The sequence below is a fragment of the Mandrillus leucophaeus genome, unplaced genomic scaffold (assembly GCF_000951045.1).
Source record: "Mandrillus leucophaeus isolate KB7577 unplaced genomic scaffold, Mleu.le_1.0 Scaffold282, whole genome shotgun sequence".
NCBI lineage: Eukaryota > Metazoa > Chordata > Mammalia > Primates > Cercopithecidae > Mandrillus > Mandrillus leucophaeus.
The window spans coordinates 3,153,076-3,168,881 of record NW_012102943.1 but is presented as its reverse complement, the minus strand read 5'-3'; the positions used below and the strand labels follow the sequence as shown (position 1 = coordinate 3,168,881).

Sequence of the window (15,806 nt, the reverse complement as noted above, 5' to 3'; positions counted from 1 at the left end):
CCATTCCTCTCCACTCCTGTGCAGAGAATGTGCACGGAATCTTTCATTCATTCAGTCTATCTATTAGATGTTTTTTCCGAGGGCCTACTTTGTTCCAGATGCTGTCTTGGGTGCTAGGGATCCTATAGCAGACTGACACCGTCAGCACTCAGCATTCACCTGTTTCCTTCATGCATTCACCTGTTTCCTTCATGCTCACCTTAAACAGCATGCGCACCTCCTGGTCCTCATTCTCCAGCGCCCAGAGCCGCCTCCGAGCAGCTTCCTGCAAGGGTCCGTTTACACACCTCCTGGAGCGGCTCTTTACACAGAAGGAGAGTGTCAGGTCTTAAAGAGAACAGAGAGAGAAGGATCAGGCTGTAAATAGAATAAAATGGAAGAAAGAGTTAGATAAACCCACAGTGTTTCCCCTACATGTATACCTGAACCCTCAACTGGTGTCCTCATTAGTTACAGATGAGAGGGGTCTTAACACTCCTTGGAGCACCCCTTTAAATGGTCCTCCCTAGAGGAAAAACACGTACTGAACCCAGGGGGGCTCTGGAATCGCAAGAGTTGATGCACTCACGTTGGTTATTTCTGCTTTGCACAGGGTTTATTCCTACACTGCCTGTCACTGATGTGATGGTGCTGATACAGGACCAGCTAGGACATACATCACTCCCTGTGAATAACTTGTGAAAGTTTAGAATCAATAGGACTTTACTCATATTTAAGGAAATGTACTTATATGTCAAATTATCTTATGTAATAGACATATACTTTGTGCATTACACATAAACACATACACATAAACATAAACACATTACACATAAACGCATTTTCTCTAACCTGTTTTTTCTGATACTGCAATTATTAATGTTTGTCAGGGTAATTAGTTAATGTATTAAAGTCTACCTTTAATTTCTCCAAAATGCACATTCATTGAACAGATACTCATTGAGAGCTTTCTGTGAGCCAGAAGCTGTTTTACGGGCTTCTCAGCAGAGAACAAAACAGGCAGTCCCTGTTCTGATGGAGCTTGTATTCTTCTTGGTAAGTGAGTAACTACGCAAGAAATTCCACAAACACAATAGTTTCAGATGGAGAAGAGTGCTATGAAAAAAAATTAACGGGGTCAAGTGACAGAGAGATGGAGTGCTTGAAGTCCTTTGGATAGTGTTGTAGAGAAAAGTCACACTGAGGAGGTTCATTGTATAATTGCACTTTGCAATGTGTCTTCTTTAGACAGTAAGCAGCAATCCTGTTAAGAATTATTCAACACAATAAACCAATAAACCGAGAAGGCATTGGAATAGATCATCACAGAGGTCTCACTTCCAGCCTCAACTTGCCAGGACCATTTTAAATTCCTGAGTACATTAGAGATGACCCCTATCATGCTGGCCTGAGTTCACAAAGCAGCTGTGGACTTCTACCTTTAAAAGGCTTATCTTTAACCTAGAAGTCGTGAAAATGCTGTGGCTGCAAATGAGCTCTTCTACGACATTCCCAAATGACCTGACTTTGATGTAAACTTCACGTGGGTGTTTGTTCCACTCAGTTCCTCCTAGGCTTGTCCTCTAATCTCATGCAATCCCCTTTTCTTCAGCAGCCCCCATCCATCCAGGCCTCCATCTGGTAGCCTCATTGCATGCTGAGCTCTAGGAGGAGGTACGGCACAAAGATGAAGCCCAGGGAGGGGTCATGCAGGCTCCAGCTCAAGACTGGGCTCTGTCCCTCAGTAACTGTGCCACCTTAAACAATTAATCGCCTCTCTGTGCATGGCTTTTCCCTTTAGCAAAATGGCTTTTATGGTACCCATCCCACAGGGGTTTTAAGATGTTTACTAGACTGGGTGCAGTGACTCATGCCTGTAGTCCCAGCAGTTTGGGAGGTCAAGAGAGGAGGAGAGATTAAGCTCAGGAATTCAAGACCAGCCTGGGCAACATGCCAAAACCCTGTCTTCTGACAAAAAAAGAAAAAAAAAATTAGCCAGACATGGTGGCCTGGGCATGGTGGTGCATACCTGTAGCCCAGTTACTCAGAGGCTGAGATAGGAGGATGGCTCGAGCACAGGAGGCTGAGGTCACAGTGAGTCAACATCATACCACTGCACTCCAGCCTGGGCAATGGAACAAGACCCTGTCTCAAGGGAAAAAAAAAAAAAATTCTTCCTAAATAACATCGTGCATATAAATCTTTTTACTCAGTGCCTGGTACATGTTAAATATTCAATAAACACATTAAGCATTAGCTGTTGCCCCTCCTCACCTCCCCATCACCAGCAAGTACTGCTCATGGCTGGCTGTCCTTAGATGATCATGACTATTAACCTTGGCAATAACTGATTCTATGATTCCTTTCTATGAAACCCATCTCATCCATCCTTCCAACATCTGGTCCACAATACCCATTCAAATCTCTTAGAGTAGCCCCTGCTGACTGACAGTCAGGGCCTTAGGTGTGAATCTCCTTGCCATGCACATGAATCCATGAATATGGAACTCAAAATACCTGGACTTAATTAAGCAGACTGCTCTTGAGATCTCAACCGTGAGAACTGATACTTAGGGCAGAACTTCTGGGCCCACAGTGGGATCCTGCAGTGCCCTCTGCATCACTAGAGCAGGGAGGAAGTCAAGCTCAATATTGTTTTCATGAAGTGGATTGTGCCACAGATTAATCCTTCTCAAAGTCAGTTCTGTAATTGTGATAATATGTCTGACTGATTCTGTCTGCAACTGCACTGCATTAAGGAGAGGTTGGCAGCTACAGCCATCTCCCCTTCTTACTCCGTGACCTTCCTGGAAACAGCATCAGGGTGGAAAATGCTGAAAGATGGACAAGTTCAGCCCGAGGTCAGTTCAGTTTCACCTACAGATACCCTTTGTTCACTGGCCTTCATGCATTGATAAGGCAAAAGCTGACTCTACAGAGCTCATGAAACAACAGATGGTAATTCAGGTTTTTTCGGGGGTGGTCCAAGCTGACAGACAGATAAGCAGATTAACACAGTATCAAGAAACAAAGGGCAAAGTTTTTCTCATTGTCAACCAAGAAGTTTGACAGAATTTGAAATCGGGCCTACGGCTATACCACCCTGAACACGCCCGATCTTGTCTGAATTTGGGAAAAGAAAGAACCTGGTGTGACATGTATATAATATCTATTTACGTGGTCTAGATCCTTTAAATATTTATAATCTTTTTCACAAGTCTATATTTTGTGTTACAGGGAGAGCTACATTTTTGGAGGGTGAAGGAGAGTCGTGGGTTTTGAACAAGGCCCTTCCTCATCATGTGTTAACTGTGTCGTGGTGAAGTTATTTCCCTCTCTGACACTCTGTTTCCCATCAGCTAAATGGAGATTTGGGCGCTTCCACCTAGCAATGGGCAAGCAAAAATGAGAAAAACATGTGAGGATCATTTGGCATGTGAATTGCCCTTTAAAATGGTCCCATCTACTGTACAACAGAAATCAAGTCTTCTACAGGTTTGTCCTCAGAGTTTCTGGTACAGAGTTCAGCTGAGATGCACCTTTCCTCTGATGACAACTTTCTCTTTGCAGGCTTCATCAATGTCTTTCAAAGGGGATTTTGTGAGAGGATGTGTATTAAGAATAAGATTTTTTTCACATTAATTTCAAAACTTTTTCTGCTTCTGAAAGATTCATACAGATGCCCTTCTGCTCAAGCCAATCTCACTTCACATATTCATTTAGTTATTCACTTATTTAACAAATATTCACTCGGAACCTACTACATATAAAGTACTATGTCGAGTATCATATAGAATGTAAAAGTGGCCTCCACATATTCATTCAGCCATTCATGTATTCATTTATTTATTTATTTTGAGGAAAGGTCTCACTCTGTTACCCAGGCTGGAGTACAGTGGTGCAATTACAGCTTACTGCAGCCTCGACCTCCCAGGCTCAGGCAGTCCTCCCATCTCAGCCTTTCAAGTAGCTGGGACTGCAAGCATATGCCACTATGTCTGGCTAATTTTCTGATTTTTTTTTTTTAGAGATGAGGTCTCACTCTGTTGTCCAGGCTAGGCCCCAACTCCTGGGCTCAAGTGATCCTCCCATCTCAGCCTACCAAAGTGCTGGGATTACAGGCAAGAGCCACCGCTTGCTGCCCATGTGTTTAATCATCAAAGATTTTCTGAGCAGCAACAATGTATGAACAACTCTTTGAGGTACCATGTTGAATATAAATATTTTAATTACCCCTATCTCTCAACACCTTCAAATCTTAAGTTATGATATACTTTCTTTAACAAAGCAAGTAAGTATGGAGCTCCTAATAAGTGCCAGATTGTGAAGAGCTTTGAGTGACAGCTTGAGAAAGTTAAAATTAATTTTGTAGGCAATGGAGTGCAACAGAAGATTTGTGAGCAAGCAAATAGCATAGTCAAAATCTTTTCATCAAAAGGGAAAGAGGGAGGGGCTCTTTAGATGGGAGAGATAAAGAGGTTACTGCAATACTCAGCATGGAAGAATAGGGCTTGTCTTTGGGATTTGGATACCTGGATTCATGTTCTGTGGTAGAAAACATTTTTCCTTGTATTCAGATGAGGCTGTACACTCACTCGATATAGTTGGATCCTTGGAAGGAGTTTCTTTACCTGTAGAAGATGAAATAAAAGGTCATCTTAAGAGTGTAAGGAAGTTGGAAGCAAGTTATAAGCAAGGCTGCAGTTTTTGTCAAGTGACAACTTTTTTCCACGATTAGTGGCATGGAAGAATTCTAATTGTTATCACCATTGCCTTGTAATTATCTAAGCTATTATCAAAGAACTGTCATACATGCCATCTCAATCCAGCATCAACCTGGGTATGCCCATCTTATTGAAAAGCAGATCCCTATTCACATATCAAACTAGGTCTCATGGCTTAGAACACTGAAGGTGCTCAATATACATTGAGCCTACACAAGTCATCACAGATCTGACTACAGCAAGGCTTAAGGTTCAATAGGGGCAGATAATGGAAGGGCTGGAGTGGAGACAGACATTGGCATCATTAGGGAGACAATTGGGGTGTGGTTGTAATGACCCTGACATGTATAATTGTCCCCAACTGTCCTTCTGTCTGACCATTAAATAGGGTCCTGTCAGGACTCTCTTTCTTCCCAACTCTCTGAAAAGTACTGTCTTCACAATGGTAGAAGTGGAGTAAAAAGAAGAAGAAAGAAGATCAAGACACAGGCTAGGGCTGGGGAGGAGGAAACTTTGATGGCAGCGAGTTGAAAAGAAAGAAGATGGTGTGCCTATAAAGCAAAATGAAGTAGACACAGTGGGAAATGTCAAAAACATTGCTGTAGAGCATGGGTCTCCTTTATGGCATCCCCAAAATACAACAAGGAAACTCAAGTCCTTCACACATTAATTTTAGTTGATGGATTCTGTCCTTTTCTTCCATAAACCTGTTCAAGAACTGTACTATGGAGTCAGAATGTGATAAGTATTACCTGGTCCTGAAAAGCAGAGTTAGAGAACCTTGGCTCAACCACTATTTGTGAGTCACTCATTGAATTTGCTTGTAAAATTGTGCATCAGAGCCAAAGAGGCCTACCAAGTTTTGCATACTGGATCTGTGCTTCTAATGATACAGCTCAAGAATGCAACAGGGGTGGAGCAGTCACACTCACTTCTGGTTAATGTTGAACCTAAATTCTCATATTGCTGCTAATAGTCTGTGTCTCCATTCTGTGTCTATGGAGGGGGATTTTGACACTCAAGTTGGGGACCTTCCATTTCTTCACAGTGGGAGCAGTTAGCACTGTTTTGGGTGATGTACATGAAGAATGAAGTGGATTTCAGCTGGAATAGGCAGAAGCAGGGGCCTGTCAGCTCTTCATCCAGTAAATCTTGTTAGCTGTTCAGTGCTGAAAGCTAAGCAGCTTAGCTGGAAACCTGGCAGCAATGAGCTACAGTCGAACAGGATCATTTTTCAGTTCTGCCCCGAGGAAGCAAAAGCAACTGCAGTAAAAAGGCACTGGCTTGGGAATAACAAGAAATGAGAATGAGCACAAATCAAATCTTCCCATACATGAGTTCAGTGACCCTGGGCAAGACACTTCACCTGTCCACTCTGTGAGTTTTCACTTTCCCCACTTACAAATGAAGGATTGATCTAAATTAGTGCTTTTGAACCCCAGCTGCCTATTTGAATCATCTAGGTTGCCTTTTAAAAATATTGCTTCATCCCAGCTAAAAAAAAAAATTAAAACAATTGGACTCATGAAGAAAAAGAGTAGAATGATGGTTACCAGAGGCAGGGAAGGGTGTGTGTGTTGGGGGAAAGTAGGGATGTTAGTGGGTACAAAAATGCAGTTAGATAGAATAAATAAGATCGAATGTTTGATAACACAACAGGGTGACTATAGTCAACAATAATTTATTGTATATTTGAAAATAACTAAAGGAGTATAATTGGATTGTTTGTAACAAAAAGAAAGGATAAATGTTTGAGGCGATGTGAATTACCCTGATGTGATTATTACCCATTGTATACACCTATATCAAAATATCTCATGTATTGCATAAATATATACACCTAATATGTACCCACAAAAATTAAAAACAATAAAAGAATAAAAAGAAAAAATATTGCTTCATCCCTAGAGATTCAGATTTTTGTAGTCCATAGTACAGCCATAGATCTTTTTTTTAATAATAAGTTCTTCAAATGATTCTAATTTGAGCCAGTGTTGAGAACCATATGTCTAGATTGGTGCTTCTGAAACTTTATCGTACCTATGAATCACCTATGGATATTGATAAAATGCTGATTCTGCTTCAGTATTTGAAAGCTGAGGTTCTGCATTTCTGATGTTTTCACAGGTGATACTCCTCCTGCTGCTCCCAGGACCACACTTGGAGTGGCAGCCTGCTTTCCTGGGACAGAGTTTGACCATAGACTACAGCAAACCCACAAACATCTTCTTTATTTTTTTCTGGCCCACACAGTGAATTTTTAATTTGAACTGCTTGACATCATTTAGAAATTGAAATGTTCCACATAACCCAGATGCTTGGGTTTGTTTCGAAACGTGGAAGATCTGTAGCCCAGGAGTCTCATTGTCATATGGCAACAGTCAGCTGGGGCTGAGTGGTTGCTGTCGCTCTATAGGACATTTGTTCTCCAGCCACCATGGTCCCCACCCTATTCCATCGCTCATTTACACCCAGCCCTGGCAAGTTTGCGAGTGTGTCCCTGCTGTAGAGTTCTCCGAGAAAATACAATAACCTGACAATGAGGGCTTGTGTGGTGAGCCCACCTTGAAGAAGGGAAGTCAAGGATGGGGACCCTGGCTTAGGGAAAGGGTGCATAGCTTTTTAAGGATTTGTGAGGCTTAGAGCAGAAAATTGCAAGGTTTTGCAAAATGTGATATGTGAACTGTCTGTATCAGAATTTTTTAGATAATTGTTTTTAAAAAGATGTCTATGCAAAAAAACTTATAGAAAATATAGAAGAACATCTGTATGACTTGATGTTGCCAGTGGTTTCCTAAACAGTACGGAAAAAGTGCTACCTTCAAAAGGAATAATGGATAAATAGTAATACATTAAAATTAGAAACTTCTATTAATCAAAAGATGCAATTAAGAAACTGAAAAGCAAGTGACAGAGTACAAGAAATATTGATCATACATATGTATAGTCATTAAATAATTCAAACATAGAATATATAAGGAATGCCAAAAATCTTTGAGAAATAGGTAGCCAGCCCACCAGAAAAATGGGCAAAAGGCTTGAATAAACTTTTCACCAAAGACAATATTCAAACAGCCAATAAATACATGAAAATTTTTTTCACTTCATCAGGGAAATGAAAAGTAAAACCACAGTGGAACACAACTACACAGACTGGCTAAAATGAAAAAGACAGATAAAGCCAAATGTTTGTGAGGATATAGAGCAACTAGGATACCTAGAATATACTGCAACTAGAATATACTGCAAGTGTGAAAATAAACGGAAGTTCTATCTTTGGAAAACTGACAGTGTCAATTCAAGCTGAAAATATGCATGCACTAAGACCAAAGACAACCACTAAAATATTCAGAACAGCACTGTTTGTAAGAACCCAAACTTGGCCACAATTCAAATGTCAATTTACAGTAGAATGAACAAGTAAATGATGTATGTATAATATATAATTAAACCTTAATCCAGCAAATCGGGCACTGTGGCACATGCCTACAATCTCAGCTATTTGGGAGGCTGAGGCTAGAGGATCGTTTCAGCCCAGGAGTTCAAGCCCAGCCTGGACAACATAGCAAGCCCCATCCCCCAAAAATTAAATAAATAAATAAATCCAATACAACAATGAGAATGAATGAATTACAACTGTATAAAACAATATTGATGAGTATATTCACTTGTGAAAAGTCACCACGCTGTACACATGATTTCATGCACAATTCTGTATAAATGGTAAATTTTTTTTAATCCTCTTAAAGCCTTTACTGACCTCAACATTCTTTTTCTTTTTTAACTTTTATTTTAGGTTTTGGGGTACATGTGAAGGTTTGGTTCTTAGGTAAACTTATATCATGGAGGTTTGTTATACAGATTATTTCATCAACCAAGTATGAAGCTCAGTACCCAATAGTTATCTTTTCTGCTTCTCTCCCTCCTCCCAACCTCCACCTTCAAGTAAATCCCAGTGTCTGTTGTTTTCCTCTTTGTGTTTATAAGTTCTTATCATTTAGCTTCTACTTATAAGAGAGAACACATAGCATTTGGTTTTCTGTTCCTGCATTAGTTTGCTAAGAATAATGGCCTCTGCTCCATCTATGTCTCACAAAAGACATGCTCTCATTCTTTTTTATGGCTGCATGGTATCCTATGATATATACGTGTTAATGGTACATTTTTATGAAAAGTTGAATTTTAAAATATTCCTGGAGCCCCTCTCTACCTACTCTACCTTGAAATATCTAGGAGTAGAGTCCTGAGGTGTGCATTTTTAATTAGCACTTTGGGTATTTCTGATGTCTTCTAGAGCGTGAGACTCCTCAAACCAATTCACCAGAGGCCTCAGAACCCATGAGCCAGAAGGGCACCTCTCTGAGAAACAATGAGGAAGCTGGAAAAGTAGAAAGCATTCTATAGGATTGTCTGTTTACAGAATTCTTTTACACATGGTGTTATATTTCAACATGAAGAAGTTTGAAAACTTGATCTGGACCTTGAAAAAGAACCAGAAATGATTCAAGGCAACAAAAAACTGTTATATAGAATAAATTACCTTAGGAAAAAAAGTATGACTTTTATAACTGAAAGAAAATAAACCAAAAGGTCTATAGTAGTTATCGCTGAGTCATTTTAACAATCTTTTTGATACTTTCATCTACTTTCCAAATATTCTAATTTTTCTTTTTTATAGGCACATTAAAATATTAACTGAAATATATATTTTTTGAAAAATAAAAGTTTTGTGTATTAAAGATGATAAACAACACAATCTGCTAACAATACAGGCTGCTGATTAATAATTGTTTTAATATTAATACTTTAATCTACTATTTCAATTTCAGCTTTGTCAATTGACCAGGTAATGTCAGTAATATCCTTTTTATCATATTTTCTTCTTCAGTATAGAACGCAGTCTAGGGTCAAGTATTACATTTAGTTGTCAAATGTCTTTAGCCTCCTTTCATTGGGAACATTTCCATATGATTTTTTTATGACTTTTTTTTTCTCTAATGACATTGACATTTTTGAATGATAAAGTCCCTCCTCCACCCTTCTTTTAGTTTTTCTTCAACTTTTATTTTAAGTTCAGGGGTACGTGTGCAGGTTTGTTATATAGGCAAACATGTGCCATGGTGATTTGCTGCACAGATCATCCCATCACCTAGGGATTCAGCTCAGCATCCATTCATTATCTATTCAAAAATATGGAACACTTCACAAATTTGCATGTCATCCTTGCACAGGGGCCATGCTAATCTTCTCTGTATCTTTCTGATTTTAGCATACGTGCTGCCAAAGAAAGCTCTCTGTTTTTCAAATATTCTGTAATTGGCATGCATTTGTTTTCTAACACTGAAGGCAGGTAGAGAAGTGGTTAAGAACAAGTGGCAATCAGACAGTCCTGGACTCAAACCCTGGCTTCTTCATTAATCATGTGATCCATGTGAACCCAGTCTATGTAGTCTATGTGGAGCTGACTCTCTCCGTAGCTCCAAAAGTGAGCACGTAATTTAGGCATAATTCAACTGGGTTATGCAGTGCCATGGCCACATGGTCAAAGTTAAGCCAGTGAGAATTAGTTCTAGGACCCTCATCAGCACACTTAGCAAAGACATTTCTTTTCACTGCACTAGAAGTTATGAATACGACAGCCTGGAGCTGTGGTGCCCACCACAAGGAGAAAGCCCACCTGACATTGAGTCCAACCCATAAAAACAGAGCTTAGGAAAGATAGCTTTCTGATAACATCATCTGAACACCTTGATTTAGCAATATCTGAAGAAAAAAAAAACCTAGACTTTGATTTATTAATCAATAAATTGCTTTTGATATAAGCTAGTTTTATTTTTATTATTATTGATCAGAAAAAGTTACTAACCCTCAGTTCAGAAAAACATTGAGATTTATTTGTAAACCGCCAAACTGGTTTCCAAAGAGGCTGTCATATTTTGTATTCCCACTAGCAATGTGTGAGAGTTCTAGTTGCTCCACATCCTCACTAACAATTGATGTTATCAGTCTTTTTAATTTGGGCCATTCTAAGTATGTAGGCCATTTTATCTGATTGTTTCAATGTGCATTTCCCTAATGACTTATGATGTTAATCACTTTTTCACATGCTTATTAGTCATCCACATATTTTTTATATTGAAGCGTCCATTCCAACATTTTGCAATTGTTATTGGATTATTTATCTTATCACTACTGAGTTGTAAGAGCCTTTTTTTTTTTATATTCTTGTTCTGATATTACTCCCCAGTTGATGGCTTGCTTTTTATGTTCTTGGCAGATGTATATAAGTGGGAGGAAAGCAGGATAGGGTGGGAATGAGCTTTGTACACACATGGGATGGTAGAAGCCATCTGGCGCATGCTGGGGAGGTGGGTAGTTGTGGGACTAAAATGGATAAGTATGGTAGGGTCAAGATGGGGAGCACTTTAAGGCAGGCAGGGGTGTTTGGAATGGATACAGTAAGCAATGGAGAGATGTGAAATGTTCTTGAGCATGGCAATGGTATAACAAAAGTGAAAATTCTATTTGGGTAACATGGGAAGGATAAGGAGAGAAAAGCACAATAGGCAGGGAGCCAGCTGAAGAGGTGCTGTGAAAATCCAGGGAGGTGAGTGTGAGAATGTGGGGTGTGGCCCTGGCAATGAGAAGTGAGGGCATAGAGTGAATGGGGCTATATTTTAAAACAAGAAAAGAGAAGGCATCTTGACATATTGAATATGAGGGATAAAGATGGGGAAGAGGCAAGAATTGCAGAAACTGAGTGAAGGAGGGGATTTAAAAGATCACCTAGTTCCACTCCCAATTTTACTGTTGAGAAACGAAAGGCCCAGAGAGGAGTCGTGATTTTACTGAGGTCGCACAGCAAGTTAGCAAGAGAGCCAGAGGCCATCCAAATCAGTGGGTAGGGACTTGCCATTCTCACTACATTAACCTGACCTCAGAACTCTAAAGTCTCGGGACTCTGATCACGGAAACATCTCACAACTTGCTGAAAATGAGAATTCACCTTCATTTCTCCTCTCTCAGCCTCTCTGTGCTCCTACCCACCCACCACCATGCTCAACTTTAAAAAGAAGACTAAACAGTAAACATTTCTCTGCATGTTTTTTTTTTCCTGTACCCACATTTTTTTTTTTTTTTGACTTAACAAACCTACCATCAGCAGTTTTTATGATGTAAACCACTTTCTCCTTGTTGGGATGAGTAGCATGTTAGAAGTACAGCACATCTACCCACATGAATATATCTTACATTATAATGTTTAGCAAAAAAAAAAAAAGATGCATCATGATATCATTTTGTTTAACTTTTAAAGTCTGTAAAACAATTCTTCGGAATGATTGTGAGCTCATGAATATGTAGTGAAAGCACATAACCATTGAATTCATGAAAGTTATTAACTATGTGGAGAGAGAAGGGGAATGAGATTGGAAAGAGATATCCAGGGGCCGCTAAATATGTTTGTGATGTTTTATTTCTTCAAAAAGTAAGAGAAAGAAAAAGGTAAAGTTCTGAAGATAACGTGACATAATGCAAAAATTTGTTACAGCTAAATGGTGGGCTAACTATTCTAATATCCTCTATTATCAGTATGTTTTACATGCTTTACAAGGCTTTTAAAATTCAAAAGTGAAGCATCATTTACTATTGTCAGCATTCACCCTTGATATCTTGTTATTATACTGATGATTCACATCTATCAAAAAGGTTAAAAGGAAAGTTACAAGCACCAGTGATCAACAGAGGTGAATGTATCTCTTCCACATCTTCTGTTTAAGGGCATAAATCTGCCAAATTTCTTCAAACAGGCATTGAAAATAAGGGAGAAGTGCTAGAAGCTTTTCGATCAACAAACTTTGACATGGCTTTCTCTGTGATCCAAAGTGAGCAACTGTAGCTTATTAAACAATGGCAAGAAACAACTTATAGATAGGGTGGGGAAGTCAGAGATGATAGCAACGGATCAGAACCTATCCTCTCACCATGTGCAGTCCCCCGAATTAGGGGACTTATGTGAGCAATTGAGAGCCATCCCAGGGAACAGATGCTGCAGGCAGAGTCCACACGTAAGAATGCAGGTGCCTGGAGTAGTCAGAGTCAATGTTCATTATTGTGTCACTCCACGCAAACCAGTCTGGCAGCTGTCCAGTGCTCAGTGCTATCAAGAGCCTTCTCCTTTCCTGTGTCCATTAGCCCTGAGGACTCACTGTTTTGGTGTCTGCTGTTAGCTCCCACTTAAACAGACACAAGGCAGAAGCACCCCAGGAAACATGAGCACAGACTTCTCCAGGCCAGGATGGAATTAGCAGAAACTGATGTAAGAATGGTCCATATTAACTAACAATAAAACAGCCTGTAGTTACCGAATGGTTACAAAAGCCAGACCCTGTGCTAAGTCCGTGAGAGGAATTATTCAATTTAATCCTCACAAAAGTTCCATGGGATAAGTACCACCATTAGATACAGTTTACAGCCAGGAAAACTGAGGTTCAAAAAACATGAGGGCCTTGTCCAAGGTCACACAACAATTAAGTTGCTCCAGGATGGGTCTCATACTTTGTCCCTTTTCTCTAAGATAAATAGGGGAATCTGGAATGGGAATATCCAGATCAACTGGACTTGGACCTACAACACCCACATCAACCTCGCTAGGGAAAGGCCCCGACACATACAGGGAATAATATGGGGGAATGGCATGAAAAGTCTCGAGGGAGATACATAGCAGGCTGACTCTTGGTGAAAAGGTGAATCCGAGGTGCCAGCCAGCAATCAATGGCAAAAAGAAGGTGAAAGAATAAAGTAATTGAATGATAGTGTTATTATGATTTTGACTTTTTTCAATATTGTTTTTTGTTTGTTTGTTTGTTTTGAGCTGTGTAACTCTGTTCTACAGGAAATCTTTGGCTGAAGGACAGATGTCAACTAGAAGCAGAGCCGCTCTAGGTAAGGATGAGGGAACATGAGCAGAGCTCTCTGAGACACCTCTACACTGCAGTTTACAACCCTAAAATTGTATAGATGACCATATGGAGGCCCAGAGAGAGAGCGAGATATACTAGTCATCAAAATGCAATTAACAATGGTTAATTTTATTGTGCTCAACTAACTGTGCACCAGGCTGTTTCACCATTTCACATGCAGACTTAATCTCCACCACAGCTCTATGAAGAAGGCATTATCATGTCATAAAAGCTACAGATAAGGAAAACTGAAACACAGAGGAATTAAATAAGTTGTCAAGGCAAGTAAAAGAACCAAGATCAAATCCAGACACTTTGGCCTCAAAGACCAAGTGAGTAGCCAAGATGACACCTGCCTAACTAGAGCTAGAGGAAGTCAGATCTAGACCCCAATCTCCGACTTCCAGACCAGTGGTCCTGCATGTCTCCCTCCATGCTGTTTCTGCTCTCATGGGGCACAATGACAATAGGACTTAGTGGGAGGGACTGAAAAGTGTTTACATCTGAGAAATCTGGAGAAGCGAAATTGTTCATAGATTAAGTCGTGCCTTTTGTGCCAAGGGCATCGTTTGGGGTTTGTTTGCTTATAGTTTTAGGTCCACAGGTTGCCTTTTTCTGGGAGACACTCCCTGCTGTAGGTGCCAAGGTGCCTAGATGAAGACTTCAAGCAGAGGAAGCAGAATATGGTTGTTTGAGTTCACTTCACTGACCTCGAGTGCCTTCTACAAGCCCAGGTCATAAGACTATAGAAGAAAGTTGTTTGTTAGAAAGTAGAAAGCCCTCAGCTAGGGGATGCTCCTTAGCTCCTTCTCTCAGGAACCATGGTGGAGCCCCAGGAAGACACACAGTTCTAACAAGGGTTAGGAATGATTCCTTGGAGCAAGGTTCCCCTATCTCCCAAGCAAGCCTCCCCCCACCAATCTACCCCCACATTTCCCCAAAGCCACCACTCATCCTGATAAACACCACACAAGAGAACACAGTGCCCTACCTTCATTCTCCTCTGAGAAAAAGAAGAAGGTTGCTTCAGGGAAACCAACCAGCCTGGTTGGCCTGGAACTGACATATCCCAGCAAATTCCTCAGTCCCAGGCAAACCATAATGGCTGGTCACCCTAAGTTACTCTCCCACGACTTGACAATTTTTTAGAGCAACAACTCTCCATTTCCTCAACTTGATGCCCACACTCACACACACACTCACACACAAATCACACTGTAATAGGTGGAGGCAGGAAACTGCCTGTTTTTCTCCAGTAACAGCAACCCTGACAAAAATAGGCTTGAATGACTAAGGCCAAGTTTATGACCACCTATAGGCCACAGAGGAACTCACTGCCTGAACTTTCTTCCTGTCCTGGGGGATCTCGGGAAGAAAGGAAGGAAGGGCTTAGTCACACCCTGGGAGTGGCAGCCAGGAGCAGTGCTGCTCAGCTTCTGACAGGGCGAACTCAAAGCCTCTTTCTTCAGGAAAAAAATAGATGCTTCCAGGCTTTACTCCCTTTTTACAGAGCCAGCATGACAAACACCCAGGGAGGAAGGAGAGGCAGCCAGAAAGCACAACCATCTCCCCATCTTTGGGAGAAAAGTTTCCCCAACCCAGCAGGTCCCTGAGCCTCCACTGGACCATCCACTTTGGCCAAGCCACAGGCCAAGGGCCCCCTGGGAAACTCACCTGGGCCCCGGGTCAGACTCCGCTCCCTGGGGATGCAGAAGCAGCCACCCATGTGTATACCATCCTACCCCGGCCGAGGCCCTTGAGAACACCGGCCAGAAGAGTGCTGCAAGGGACAGCCTCCCAACGGTGTCCCTCCTCCCGCCTCCTCCCTGGCACACGAGGGACCGAGGCCTGCTCAATGCACAATGCAGCCTTTGATATCCCGGCTACAGCAGGAGGCCCAGGGAGGGTGGGAGGGGCAGCCTAGCCCAGCCTGCAGGCCCACAGCTCTTGCACTGTCAGGCCTGGAGAACAGGGCTCCTCCCTGCCTCTCAGCAGATCGCCTCATGCCTATCAGCCTGCAGCACATTCCTCGCATTCTAGGATTGAGATACACAGTTTGGTTCTTGTGGGGGCAGCCAGGGCGGGGGAGGAGGGCAGAGAACATCCCAGAGATCAAGACTGCTGTTGGCTTTCTCCCTCCCTG

General features: G+C 41.3%; 1 protein-coding gene across 1 annotated transcript in view; it reads right to left on the bottom strand.

The window, feature by feature from the left end:
• The window catches only part of SH3TC2 (SH3 domain and tetratricopeptide repeats 2), a 61,737-nt gene extending 46,196 nt beyond the window's left edge, over window positions 1-15,541 (bottom strand). Inside the window, exons 1-3 of the mRNA XM_011985392.1 lie at window positions 15,338-15,541; window positions 4,512-4,610; window positions 200-327 (exon numbers count right to left, since the gene is read on the bottom strand). Coding sequence (XP_011840782.1) covers window positions 200-327; window positions 4,512-4,610; window positions 15,338-15,389 — 279 coding nt within the window. The 5' untranslated portion in view covers window positions 15,390-15,541. The remainder of the gene's footprint in view (window positions 1-199; window positions 328-4,511; window positions 4,611-15,337) is intronic.
• Window positions 15,542-15,806: the final 265 nt, after the last annotated feature.